This window comes from Bos javanicus, chromosome 19, assembly GCF_032452875.1.
Source record: "Bos javanicus breed banteng chromosome 19, ARS-OSU_banteng_1.0, whole genome shotgun sequence".
NCBI lineage: Eukaryota > Metazoa > Chordata > Mammalia > Artiodactyla > Bovidae > Bos > Bos javanicus.
The window spans coordinates 39,126,165-39,140,796 of record NC_083886.1 but is presented as its reverse complement, the minus strand read 5'-3'; the positions used below and the strand labels follow the sequence as shown (position 1 = coordinate 39,140,796).

Sequence of the window (14,632 nt, the reverse complement as noted above, 5' to 3'; positions counted from 1 at the left end):
CCAGCTAGCCACAGGTCATGTCACACCAGGACACCATGCCACATCATTTGAGAATCTCTGTCGGAGCAACACCCCAGGGAACCCCAGGCCTGGAAGGTCCTTCTCCAGTGGCAGACCAGCAGTCGATAAATAGCTGTTGGTCTGAAAATGTCAGAAGGGCCAACTGTAATATGAGTATGTTTTGGTGTGTGTGTGTATCCTGCTAGGGAAACAGTTCATGTTTATCTCTCCTCCTCCCAACCCCCTAGGGTTTATAATGTGACCTTCTTTTAATGATTAACAGCCAGAAGGCAGAGACTAAGGCGTCTGTTCTGGGTTTAGAGGAAAAGAAATATTTTTTGAGACCACATGATCTGAGATGGAAACACTGATGGGGTCTGACGGGGTTTGAGTAGAATCACAGAGAGCCACTCTGAGCCCAGCAGGGAAAGAAAAGAGAAGGGGAACCGCTTCCTTACCTCTTGCTGCCAGAGTGAGCATCTTGAAGGAAATTGGCACTGTGCTTATTAATGGAATAATTAGTCAGGTGCATGCAGATATCGTTCTGGGGAAAGAGACACAAGTCTGTGGGGTCAGAAGGAAGCACAGCCTCCCACATCCTCAATGCACCCTCCCATGGGCCCTGGGGATTAAAGAGAAGGAAGAAGATGTCTTAGGGCTTACATATACTGGCAAAAAGGAGGAAGAAAGAAGGGGTACCCTATAGCTGGAGCATAACACTCCCACTCCTCTGGAGGCTGAGTGGCACTCTGCTGAGGAAGACCTGAGGAACCTTGGGGCCAGGGATGTGGGGGAAGGACTAAGGGCTTGCCCATGTCGTTTTTTTGAGCACCATGGAACTGTGGTTTTGCAGTCAGGCCACGAGTCCCATCCTCGCCTCTTCCTAGTTCTGTGAACTTGGGCCTTGGCCCAAGGTCCTGGACTTTCCTAGTTCTGCTGTCCTTATAACTGGATTTTAGTTTCCTCATCTGTAAATTGGAGATGATAATCCCTATTCTGAGGGCTCTTGGGAAGGCTAAATCCAAGAACAGATACACCCTGTTACACACTAAATGAGAGTCCAGCAAGTGACAGCCACATTCACCCCGCCTTGGGAATGCAGATGTAACTAGGGGTTTTTTACCAGCTTAAAGAGGAAGTGGAGGGAGCGTGTCCCCGAGCTCACCAGGTTGTCTGTGCAGGGATGGGAGTAAGAGGTGGTGGCGAAGCGTGCCAGTCCTTCATTGTACACAAAAATCCTGAGGGGGTCACAGGATGTCATGAGCACATAAATCCGTAAATCGAACTTGAACCCGTCAATGATAAAGGGCTGGGAGGAGAGAACAGAAGCCACACAGCGTCAGAGGAGAAACCCAGACCTGAAGCTCATTAGGGCCCTGTCTTGTGTTTGGTGTCAGCTCCAATGTTGCCTGTGTTTAAAAAAGGGTGGCCTGGGCCAGGACTGGAGAGGGAGATGTGGGGCCTGGGCCCTGTGATCCATCACGTGACCCTGTGGAAGTCACTAAACCACACCTGGCCTTTGTTTCCTGATCTGTCGAATGGCACAAGTAAGTAACTACCTTGAAGAGCTCTCCTGGCAATGAAACAAAATAACATGAAGAAGTCCTGTGATGAAGGACATGTTGTCACCCTCCAGGACTGCATATACTACTGTTGCCCTTCTGCCAGAATTCTCATGCAGTTGCAATGCTGATGGCAATGCCAGCCAGGCTTCCCTTCCATGTACCTTCTAGAAGGCTCCCTCTCTGTACTGGGCTTTATCTCCAGCCATGGAGTAAAGCTGGTTGCCCTGATCTCTCCAGAGCTACTTCTCTCTCCCAGAGGAGGTGGGATCTCCAGAGATTAGTGGCTGTTAGAGGCAAGGGGCCAGCCTGGCAGGGCCAGACCAACCTCCAAGGGTGCAAGGGCACGCTGGCCTAGGCACATGTCACCTCTCCAGTCAGAAGGCTTGGTCTGACCAAGTACAAGGCAGAAGATGGGATTCAGCATCACTCCCTCCCTGCCCTCCCTTCCCTAGTTTCACAGTGAAGCTACAGCCTGAGGGTGCATGGATGATAAATAAATAGTTATGATGAGGAAGTACCTTTGAGATATAGAGCTGACAGATCATATCCTCCCCTGGTTTGATTTCTTTCACTGTTCGGGTGATGAATATACCTTTCCCTTGGCAGCCCGAATCCGGCTTACAGATGTAAGTCTTATTTTTTCTTGACCTGCTGTAGTTCTGCAAATCTCCCCAGCTACCAGAGCAGGGAGGGAATGAGACACCTTTAGCTGGGGATCAGCGAAAATGAAAGCTCTTTATTTTTTTAAAAAAAGCTACAAAAACCCTGGAATTGACAGACAGATGCCCAGAGATCTGGAGAGATAGTGGAGCACACACAGTGGAGAGTGGATGGGCTCTGGAGGGAGATCAGAGCTGGATTTAAACCCAGGCAACATCACTCACCAGCAGTGTGGCCCTTTGCATGGACTTGATCTCACTAAACCTCAGTTCCCTCATCTACACAATGTGGACAATGGCAGTTATCTCATACATGACACAGTGCAGGCAAGGTGTTGGTACATGCCTCACTTCCCATAAAAGTAACTGTGATCCACGCAGTTTGGCTTTGAGTTTACAGATAAGAGATGTGGAGTTCTGAATCTGACTCAAGCCCTGACAAATGACGTGACTTTGGATCTCCTTCCCTGCTCTGGACTTCAGCTTTTCCTCTGTAACACCTCCACTCTAGCTAGAGGGACAGGGAAAGTGCTATCTTTTTATTTTAATTTTTGGCCTCACCCCATGGCATTTGGGATCTTAGTTCCCCAACCAGGATTGAACCTGCACCCCCTGCATTGGAAGGTGGAGTCTTAATCACTGGACCACTGGGGTAGTCCGGCAAATGCTATCTTTGAATGTACTTTGAAGAAAGTATACTCAGAAGCAAGCAACCAACTTAAAGCATTCTAAATCTCAGCCTTGCAATACTTCTTGTTTTCCATTTAACTCAAAGGAGCTTTGTGGCCACTGGAAAAGTCATGTAACTACAATGTCTCTCAGTGGCCAGGAAATCTGGAGGAGCCTGCTGACCTGATGACAAACACATTTCCTTCTAAGTTGCAGCTAAGCTCTGCCAATTGTTCTAGACAAGTCTGAAAAGGCTGGGCACCCTGGTGCTCTTGGTTTGGGAAAGCACTCAGTGGAGCAGGGACAGTGGGACTCCTGTGGGGCCCCTGCCCTATGAACATCATTCTGATGGCAATGCTTCTGTACCCCCACCTCCCCACCTCATCCAGACACCGGACTGTACCCAGGTCATGCTCATGTCACCTCACATTTCTCCTGCTTCTCAGCGGTGTGGTCCAGAGTACTTTATGTACCAGGAATGGATGTCCAGATGGATATAGTAAGACAGAGATGGGAAAAGGCTGACTGCCATGTCCTGCCATGGGTCAGAGGTCAGGCATCCCTCCCTGCTCCTAATGGTTAGAGGGCTCTAACTATCACCTCACTCCCTCCAGAAGTGCTCGAAGGCCTCAAAAATTCAGAAACTGCACAGTGAAAGGACTGGAACAAGTTCAAAATTAACAGCTTTCAAGGTGAGAACAAACTCTCAACCCAACTGTGGGCACAGGCTCCAAGGCACCCAGCCCCTAAATGTCATCTAATTTTACGGGCAGAGCCTTGTGTTTTCTCAACCTTTGACACACCCTTTATCCCTTCTCTTCCTGAAGCGAGAGAAATGGAAGATCCCATGGGAAGGGAAAGTAGTAACCAGGGTTAGGGGCAAGAGGAAAATGTAAACTGGGGGTGGGGAGTGGAGAAAGGGGCACTCACTCAGCAGGAAGACACCAGGTCCTCGGGAAAAAGTGGAAATCTTTCGGGAACATCTTCAACATGCGGCTCATATTCCTGGCCAGCAAGTCCTTGCGGCAGATTTCACTCATCCCTGGGAAGTGATTGATTTTCTGCAAAGGAAGCCGAAGTGGTGAACAATGGGGCCCAGAGGAGCACCCAGGAGCTCCCCTTTGGGGTAGTCATAAGAGTGGGGCCCCACAGGGTCGATGCCACGCTTACACCGAGGACCAGCTCCGACCCAGATACCTGGTAACTTTTCATTTCCATCACCCGTTCCAGTGACACTGAGAAGTCAGTCCAGTAGAGAGTCCAGTCGTCATTTTCTCCTCCCTCTCGAAGGCCATACTGTTGGGCGGCCCTACGCACTGCCAGGAGGGAGAGGAAGAAAGACCCAAGGGGGAAAGTGGGGAAGAAGCACGAGAGGGGGAGGTTACGTTCCTAGGTGCTCCCAGACTATACACGGAAGCCAGACTAGTGGGCTCCTTGGGACCGGAAGCCATCTTGCCCCATCTGGACATGCCATTGCCGAGAAAGGAACACAGAGAGTCAAAAGCTATTGGAGAGCATGGCCTGTGCCCAGCGATCACCACAAAAGGTTTTCTGAGGTCAGTGTTTCACCCACCCTTGCCAGGAAGCAGGCCTTGGCTTTCCTCCAAACACTAGCACTGAGTATTCAGGGAATATAAACTAATCCTTAACATCAGCCAAAACCAAGCTTAATTAGTAAGGTAAATTGACAGAAGAAAACTACACAGTGTATTTCAAAACCACACACATCCTTCTTTCCTGGTCCCTATTAATAACTGGGAGCTGACTCCAACACAAATTCAAATACCTTCAAGGACCTGGAAAGGAAGAAGTGCCTGTAGTGACCCAAAGAGTCAGGACCAGCCTAAAGCACCCAAATTCAAAGTGAAAATAATGACACTCTGCTCTGCAGTCAAAGTAGGTCTGCAGGTCATCTTTCGTCCATGGACTGCCAGTTTGTAACTTGTGCTCCAAAAAAGAGCCATTGATTGCAGCCATCGCTGCCAGCTCTTCAACAGATCCCCCAATAACCATCAACAGGAACTATAGATAGTGGAAGTACACACCACTGAGATCAAAACTCGTATTTTCTTGGAATGAGATACCCAACCTTCTCAAATAGTTCATTGGACTGGGAGATGCAAAGAACACAATTAGAACCCCTTTCCTGTCCTCAGGAATATGTGAGTGACCCTTCCCAACTCTTTGGGGGAATCTGGTGGGGTCCCCATGGTGGATGCGTTGAGGGCAGATGCTCACCACTCTCATATCGGCAGCTGGATAGATTGATCACCAATCATCTGGAAAAGAGAAAGGGGAAAGCACCAAGACAGAGACAGACACACTTGCCAGAACAAGTGACTGCATGCAAAAACATCCAGCCCCATGGGAGCTGAGTGAACTCTCAGTGGCCACACTGAGCCTGCTTTGACCATCCCTGTTACCAGGGACACACACCCCTGTAGCTGCAGAGTGACGGGAAACATGGGTGCAGAGTACTGTTGCTCTGCCTATGAGCTAGAAACTCTGTATTGTGATTATCGCTGATTTTGAAGCTTCACATTAACATCATCACTCCTCAATCCTCTAATTCCAGTGGCCCATCAGGAATAGGAAGCGAACATCTTTTTGGCCAAAATATTTAATGGTCTCCCTCCTATTGCCCCCGATTAAGGGAAGCTATGAGTTAGAAAGCAGATAAGATGTCAGATATCAATCAGTCTGAGGAGTGATTCATTCCCCCCTCACCAAGAATGGAGTAGGGTATGGCAAAATATTAAATAAGAACTGGAATACAGAAGCCACAGTCAGATCCTAAGAAATCAATGTGGTTCTGTTACATTTAAAGTATACTGAATCCCCAAGACAATAAGTGCTCTCTTAAAATGAGGAAATCGTCTCTCCCCACACAGTTTTTCAAAAGGCATTCTAACAACAGAATAAAGATGAGGACAGGTGTGGTTTTAGATTACACACACCATTATTTGATTCTATAAAACAGATAATCAAAAGTAGGTTCTTTTTTATATGAACCAAAAATGGTGTGACTTACTCCACAGTTTCTCCTTTACCTACTCCTTCGCAGCTGAGGCCCCCTCCCCTCCAGGTCCCTCCTGCTTTTCCCAACATGGATCCCCATTCCCCATCTTGCAATCCTAACCTCTTTTTCTTCCTCTTCTTCTTGCCTTGCTGATGGGCACTCTGAAGCCCCCTTTGCGCCCCAATGTTCTCTCTCACAAAAGCCATGGTGATGATTTCTTTAGAATCTTCTATAGAACCATCCTCTTTCTCTTCTGAGTCTGTCCCTTCCTCTTCTTCCAAAGGTAGGCACTGGAGCATCTCCCCTGCCTGCGAGGAGGCTCGGGGGAAATACTGCCCCCGCCTCTACCCTGGAGAGAGGGCAAACAGAATGGCAGTTACTCAGATCCACCTGCAGGGGGACCCCCTCCCTTGCTCATGTGGGCGGTGGGCCAGCACTCAGAACCAGACAACAGGTTGCAGTGCATGAAATGCTACCTCACCTCCACGGTTCGTGCAAGCTCCAGCAAGGAGCTGATTCCACCTTTTGCCATGACTATGACCTTGGGGACTCACTCAGCCAACTCTGGCCTTGGTTTTTTCCCTCCTGGGGTTTTCAGCATCATAGCAAGCTGAGATGCTATGCCCGGCACCAGGTAAACAGTCTTATTAAACTGAGTGTCTGGAGACAGCCTCAGAACTGAGCCCTGAGCCTCCCTAGCTGAGGGAGTTGGTCCCCATGGTTGTAGACGGGGTGCTTTGAGGAGGTCTGTTAACTATTCAGGCACTGCACCAAACATCCCGCATGCAACTGACATTCACAAATGCAGGACTGACTTGTAGCTGACTGAGCAAGACTCCAGCCCAGGGTCAGATGCAACCCTTCAGAGACTTCAACCACAGAAGAGGCTACAGTGTCTCCCTCACCATCCAATTCAAAATAAAAGCAAGACAAAATAATAAAATACCTACAAGGAAGTCCAGCAAAGTTTTCATCTCCTAACCCCACCTCCATGATGACTTCCTTGATGCTTGCTTGAAATTTCAAAATCAAGTTTTTCGACGTGGATTTTAATGCCCTTGCTTCACTAATCCTTAGGAATGTGTTTAGTCTGCCTTTGGGTAGCTAGAACTGCCCAGGCCCAATGAACTGATTCATATCCCCTTCACATCTGAGGCTTCCTTGACCATAAAACCAGATTTCTGGTACATTCTCCTCACCTCCCCAAACCCCACCAACCTCTTCATTATTTTAATCCCTCTGATTTGATGCCAATAGTCCTCTTGCTAATTACCCTATTCTTTCCTCAAAACTCCTTGGCTTTTAAAAAATGGTTAATATCTTTACTACAATTTATTCTAATTTATTATTATCATTGAAATACTGTTAATGTTATAACATTAAAGGAAGCTCAGAAAAGGGCAAGGTGGGAAGCCACCTGTAACTAACAGAGCAACTTTGGCCTTTTCGTGCATTCTCTTTTTTTTAATGTGGACAATTTAAAAAGTCTTTATTGAGTTTGTTACAAAACCGCTTCTGTTTTATGTTTTGGTTTTTGGCCACAAGGCACGTGAAATCTTAGTTCCTGGCCCAGGGATCAAACCTGTGTCTTCTGCATTGGAAGGCAAAGTCTTAGCGACTGGACCAGAGGGAAGTCCCTTGTATATTCCTTTTTATTCTAAAATTCTAATTATCGTTAGTCTTATATAATTATATAAGTCTTACATATGTCTTATATAATTAAGTCTTATATAATTATAATTATATAATAAACAACATTTGATCTGCTTTTTGTCCCTTACTATCATATCATAACCATTCTTTTGGTTGTGGCAAAGTTTACATAGTTCTAGCTTTTCATCATTGTGTAATAATATCCCACTGAAGGAATGTGTCTGAATTTAACCAGCCGTTGCAATTAAATGCAGTTATTGGCAATGAAAGTTGCTTTCAATTCTGCTATTATATAAATAGCTCTAAAATGCACACTTTCATGTATAGAAGAGCCTTTATTTCTTTAGGATTATAGTCTTAAGATATTTATCCAGAACCAGAATTACTAAATTAATGGATATGGAAATTATGTAGCCTCTGATATTTTATTTATTTATTTATATCGCCATGTTATTTCCCAGAGGGGTTCCAACAATTTCAGCTACCACCAGCAGCATGCAATTACAGCAGGCTCAGCAGAGTCACACAGCCTCTTGGGAATCACCTCCCCTCTATACCCAACCTTGCTAATTCTAGACAACTTCGATACCTTACAGCCGTGTTTTATTTAACATTATGATACCCTGCCACCACTCTCCATTTCTTTTTCAAACCAAGATGGGGGAGGGTGCTCTAATTCAGAGGCTACCTATGAATAATTTAATAATAAAACCCTACATGGACATAATTCCTTAGGTTTTCCAAAGAATTTTCACATACACCATCTCACTGAATGCTCGTAGCCACCACTGAGAGGAACAGCAGAGCTCTTAAGTGGCCAAGAACTGCCCCTGGTTTCTCTCTCTTGCTGAAGAGGGCTGTTCCTCACAGCCAAGCCATCTGTGGTGACGCCTGCCCTGAGCAAGGGGAGAAAGGCTGCACTCAGTGCAATTAACGGATGAAACCTGGGCGTTGTGCGTCAGTTTTTCTCAGTGAACAGGCATATTCTTGGAAAAGTTCAAGAGGACTGCAGTACATGAAATCTTGACCTTGGACTGCTCGCTTCCTGCCAGGTAAACGGCCGGCTCCCCTCCCCTGGCCTCCACAATGGCTCCTGTTTACCAAGCCCTCTAGGAGGAGTGGCTCCGTTTACCTAAAGGTTAATGTTAACTTGAGGAGGGAAAACTGACCCTGAATCTGGCCTCTGGAGTTGCAAGTTGTCTTTGCCCTTTTTCAAATCCTTGCCCAAGTGGTAAAAACAAGTCATGGTTGCTTGTATTTGTCTGCCTCAAAGAGAACAACAACAACCCCCCCTAAAAAAAAAAAGCCAGTCAAATTCTGTTTACTCTTGCACAAGAGAGCCTCGGGCACAGAAGGCAAGGAAGGGACAGAGCTTGTGTAGTTCTGTGGGTTCATCATGGCAGACTTGCCCACCTTCCTCTGTAAACTAGGCTACATGAGACACACTTGGAAGGCACCCGAGACAGATGCAAGACAGCAGACAACAGCCATTGCCACATGTGACTATTTTCGCTTTGTCTTTGGGAGCTTTCTCTTCCTCAGCCCTCTTCTTCCTGTTTCATACCCAAGGCTAAATCCTTTTGGCTTCTCTCCAGCCCCTAAAAGAGAACAGCTCACTCAACATTTGTCACCAGGGTTTGCCTCCTGAATCTAGCCTACAGAAATGTTTACTTGCCCCACAGTGGTGGTCATCACTGTTAGAGATGTAAAAAAGAAGTAGCTGCCAATAACTGGGAAATGTAGATCTGTCATAAAAATCTAGATGTCCATTCCTTTCAGAAAAGGAGGTCCCCATAGCTTCAGACCAGCAATCAACCAGAACAGAGCAATGGCTCCCTCTCTAGACATTTACCAGTCTGCCTCAGTCCCTATCATTCCCTGTTGTCTCCCTGATTCAGGGGCCAAGTGACAGTTACCCTCATGTTATTGTTTTCCATTTAGCAGCATTAAGAGAGAGAGGAAACACTTTTGTATGCCCCAGATCACTGCTCTTTCATTTAGGCTCCACGTCTGACCCCACAGACATCTGAATTTACTCAGACTCTGCTAGCAGATCTCAACTTTTCTTTCCCAGTCTCAGCAACTACTCCCTGTTAACCTGGGGGTTCCTACCTACTCTTCTGTCTTAAAATTTGGTCAGAAGCAATCTGGTAGCCTTGAGAAATCAAAAGAGGTGAGGCCACAGATTCAAAGAACAAGGTTAAGGAGAATGCAAAGAAGGGAGGGGGGCTGCTGCTGGCATCCTGAAATACGGTACTTATATCCCAGTGGAAGGGCCTGTGCCTGATGCTGAAGCTCCAATACTTCAGCCACATGAGAAGAACTGACTCATTAGAAAAGACCCTGATGCTGGGAAAGACTGAAGGCAGGAGGAAAAGGGGATGACAGAGGATGGGATGGTTGGATGGCATCACCGATTCAGTGGACATGAGTTTGAGCAAGGTCCGGGAGATGGTGAAAGACAGGGAAGCCTGGCATGCTGCAGTCCACGGGGTCGCACTGAGTAACTGGCAACAACAACAAAGGGCCTGTGCAGTCAGGGATGTGGCTTTAAACCACTTACTAAGAGGCAGCTGTGCGCAAGTGGCTAAAAACTCAAGATTCTGGAGTCTATCTGCCTAGATTTAAGTCCATGCTTTGCCACTTCCTAGGCGTGTGGTCTCAGGCAATTTACTTATCATAACAGCTCTCTGCCTTAGCTTCCTCAGCTGTAAAATGGTGTACCCCAGCCATGAGAATTAAATGTAGTAATTCGTTTGAGTTAATACAGTCTGCTTAGGAGAGTGCCTGGCACATAAGCAGGTGCTCACTATTTGCTATCATTCTCAGCTGTGTGGCCCTGGACTGTGACTTCTCTGATGGAAGAGGCTATTGTGAATTCTCAACTCTTGCCACAGTGTCTGACACATAACAGAGATCCCTATGCTTCTTGAATGAATGGACTGGAAGGATGAATAAACGCAGGAACTAGTCTCACCTTTCTAAGGTTCCTTTTCCTCATCTATATAATAGAAATGTTGTGTGAGCATAAAAAATAACTTTTTTTAAGCATTGACTTTGCATCCTTTCATACGGAAGGCATTTAAAACAGTTTCATTCACTATAATAGTAAATACTATTTACAACCTACTTACCTAGACTACTTAGCATGCATGCGTGCTAAGTCGCTTCAGTCCTGTGAGACTCTGTGTGACCCTATGGACTGTATAGCCCACCAGGCTCCTCTGTTTGTGGGATTCTCTAGGAGTGGGTTGCCATGCCCCCCTCCAGGGGGTCTTCCCAACCCAGAGATCAAACCCATGTCTCTTACGTCTCCTGCGTTGGCAGGCAGATTCTTTACCACTAGCACCACCTGGGAAGCCCACTTACCAAGTATAACAGGTATTAATTATACTTACCAAGTATAACAGGTATTAATTATACTAAAGCACTTTACATACATACTGTCTCATCTCATCCTCATAATATCATACCATAGATACTCTCTTACTTCTACTACAGATGAGAAGGCTGAAACACAGAGAGGGTAAGAGGCAGACCTGGGATTAGAAGCTATATTCATATTCATCTGACCCCATATCCTGTCTCTCCTCTACTCTTCATCCACTGCCTTTTCCCCTCTGCCAATCACCCGTAAACGACCATAACCATAAAGTGAAGCGACTGATTTCCTAGCTCCCAGAAGCAGTCTAGTGATGTTAGCCTCTTAAGAATCAGCTGGTCCCACACCATTTTCCTTTAAGCCAAATACTTCTAAATCCCCACTTCCAACAAGGGGCCTGGATCTCCCCAGATCTGACATAATCTGAGACCAGCCCTATTGTTCCTACTGTGTATGTATTTTTACTCTGTTTCTTTCCCTTCTTTTCGCCAGTGTCCACACTGTACCAGGGCTCTTATTTGAGTGTAATTAGAGCATGTTCCAGTGGGATTCCTGAATATTACAGTGGGGAGGAACCTTGGAAATTGTCCAGTTCAGCCTGTTTGCTTCTTAGAGGTTTTGAAATCCCCCTCCCAGCTAGCGGACAGGGACAACTTGTAGAAAGCCAGAGAGAAGTCAGCAGAGCCAGGATCAAAGCCCCAGCTTCCTGCCCTTCTACATAGCTTTCCATTATGCCAGTCAGTGGGCAGGCAATATAGACCAAGGGACTTAGGGAGTTAAAGCAAAAACAACATACATACTATGCTGCACAAATATATGTAGCAAACATAGCAAATATCATCTTCAGTTCTTCTTGATGACACAAGACACAGTCAATTCCCCTTCCTAAGTAAAATAGTTAAGACAGTGGGAAAAAACCCTGTTTGCATTTTGGTATGGGATTTGATCTTGGGATCTTCCAAGCAGAGGTTGCCAACCAAAGCCTAGTGACAGCATGAAAATGACTTCCATTGGCCACCAGGGGGAGGGGATGAGCACCGGGAGAGCTCCACGCAAGCAAACACAACGCAGGTTACTTGGAGAGACCCATTTCCACTTCTCAAAGACTACACATGTTGACTACTCTTGGCCCGAGAGGTGCTACAGAAGGGTGGGAAATGTTTAGTGCTTTCCTTTGCTAGGCTGAATTAATATGTTTAGTTGCTCAGTCATGTCCGACTCTGCAACATAGACTGCAACCTGCAAGGCTCCTCTGTCCATGGGGATTCCCCAGGCAAGAATACTAGACTGGGTTGCCATGCCCTCCTCCAGGGGATCTTCCCAACCCAGAGATTGAACTCAGGTTTCCCGCATTGCAGGCAGATTCTTTACTGTCTGAGCCACCAGGGAAGCCTGAGAATACAGGAATGGGTAGCCTATCCCTTCTGCAGAGAATCTTCCCAACCTAGGAATCGAACTGGGGTCTCCTACATTTCAGGCAGATTCTTTACCAGCTGAGCTACCAGGGATTAATATGGGGGTCTGTAAAAGGGAGGAAAGAATCATTTGGTTGTTAAGTGTTTCAAATGTTAGCCTAGTTTTTTTAACCCTGACCTTCACAACCTAGGCTTTTCTTTTGGTCTGTAGGAATTCATTCAGCACTGAAGAGTTTTCCTACTGTGTCTGCCTGTGATTTCCTTCTCTTCTTCCAAATAATAGGTTTTCCTGCACTCCACTCACCTTTTCATCTTTTAGTCCTCATTCCCCTACCAGAAGCATAGAACGCCTCTGCTAGCTATTAGAAAAGATAGAAGTAGATAGGGCAAAAAAGATATGGAGTAAGATCTCTGGATCTTGCTTTTAGCTTTGCCTCTTTGACATAGGATATCATATTTAGAAGCCAGTGCTTATATTCTCCCTCATTTCCTATCTTTTCTGTCATTACAGAATCACCACTAAGATTAATATCCAGGAAAGTGCTTTGAACTTTGAAGCGGGCAGGATAAAATAAAATGCCTACTATGGTCCTCCACTCCTTCCCCTACTCTAGCAAGGTTATTTTTTCTGCCTCTTGTTACCAGAGTCAATTTGAGCACTATTTGGTCTATATTTTAGCATAAAACTATGACTTCAGAAAGCAAGGGCTTCCCTGGTGCCTCAACTGGTAAAGACTCTGCCTGCAATGTAGGAGACCTGGGTTCAATCCGGGGTTGGGAAGACCCCTTGGAGAAGGGAACGGCTATCCACTTCAGTATTCTGGCCTGAAGAATTCCATGGACTGTATAGTCCATGGGGTCACAAAGAGTTGGACACGACTGAGAGACTTTCACTTTCACTATGGTCTTTTGGCTTTTCATTCTATCCACCCTTTGAATTTCAGCACAGGGCCTGAAGGGACCCTTAGCAAAACCCAGACTAACAAGGGAGGCACTCAACTATTCAAGGGTTTTGCCAATAAGTGCTGAGAATAACTGGCCACGTTCCCTGCGAACAAGAAACTTGCTGACTCAGATGCCATCTTTTATTCTGCTAGAAATCAAGGCATTCTGCAAGACTGGAAGATGCAATTTTCAGGCAGGCTCATACCCAGTCATTTTCTCCACATTACGCAGTCGGACATGACTGAAGCGACTTAGCAGCAGCAACTAGCAAAGACAGATTGGTTCTGGATCCAAACCCCACCTCTACCACTTACTATAACAGAAGCGTGACTGTGGATGAGTGAGTCTCTCTGTACCTCAGTTCCCTCGTAGGTAAAATGAAAATAATATTCACCTCATGAGGTTGCTTTAAAGATTACGTGAGTTAATATATCTAAAGCTCTTAATGTTTGGTTCAAAATAAGGGCTATTGTAAAATGAAAATGTAATTGTGGCACTGGTATACACAATAAATAACTTAAGTGCCTAGCACATACTAGGGTTTAGTAAACTGTTAACTCCCTTCCCACGTTCATTCCTATTAATAAATATGTTACGTTTTTCCCTAGGGTTCAAGTCCCAAAGAATTTTCCTCAAGCCTAGAAGGGTTTTCCTTCAGGAAGGTGAGAAATAACGCCTAGAAGTGAAAGAAAAAGGAGATAGGTTATTTGCTGCTGCTGCTGCTGCTGCTAAGTCGTTTCAGTCGTGTCTGACTCTGTGTGACCCCACAGACGGCAGCCCACCAGGCTCCCCTGTCCCTGGGATTCTCCAGGCAAGAACACTGGAGTGGGTTGCCATTTCCTTCTCCAATGCATGAAAGTGAAAGTGAAGTAGCTCAGTCGTTTCCGACTCTTAGCGACCCCATGGACTGCAGCCTACCAGGCTCCTCTGCCCATGGGATTTTCCAGGCAAGAATACTGGAGTGGGTTGCCATTGCCTTCTCCGAGGTTATTTGCAGAGGGCTGGAAAGGAGGTAGGTTATTTGCAGAGGGCTGGAAAGGAGGTAGGTTATTTGCAGGGGGCTGCGCTGCCACGAGAAACAGAGTGTCTTTCTGTAAGGATTCTTCAGACAAAGGAAGAAAGGTGGTCAGGAGAAGGATCCGAGGATGAGGAATGAGGAAAGGGACAGAGTTGTGCGATTCCCAGGGATCTCTGGTATCTCAGGGACAGCTCCCTGGGGGCAACGATTTGGGGAAATCGAGGGAGGGCAGGAAGTGAGGGTGCGCACAGAGGGCGACCCAGGTTTGGGAGGAAAGGTAGGTTAGGAAAGAGTGAGGAGCTGGGAA

General features: G+C 46.3%; 1 protein-coding gene across 3 annotated transcripts in view; it reads right to left on the bottom strand.

Moving 5' to 3' along the window:
* Positions 1 to 13,660, bottom strand: part of TTLL6 (tubulin tyrosine ligase like 6) — a 45,518-nt gene extending 31,858 nt beyond the window's left edge. For 2 of the 3 annotated variants that reach the window (XM_061391477.1, XM_061391478.1), the window contains exons 1-7: positions 6,034 to 13,660; positions 5,132 to 5,170; positions 4,091 to 4,209; positions 3,824 to 3,954; positions 2,084 to 2,240; positions 1,166 to 1,309; positions 459 to 544 (exon numbers count right to left, since the gene is read on the bottom strand). In XM_061391477.1, the coding sequence (XP_061247461.1) occupies positions 459 to 544; positions 1,166 to 1,309; positions 2,084 to 2,240; positions 3,824 to 3,954; positions 4,091 to 4,209; positions 5,132 to 5,170; positions 6,034 to 6,211 (854 nt within the window). In that variant the 5' untranslated portion in view covers positions 6,212 to 13,660. Of the gene's footprint in view, positions 1 to 458; positions 545 to 1,165; positions 1,310 to 2,083; positions 2,241 to 3,823; positions 3,955 to 4,090; positions 4,210 to 5,131; positions 5,173 to 6,033 lie in introns of those variants that run through there. The other variant, XM_061391479.1, reaches the window with a different exon arrangement.
* Between the last annotated feature and the right edge of the window lie 972 nt (positions 13,661 to 14,632).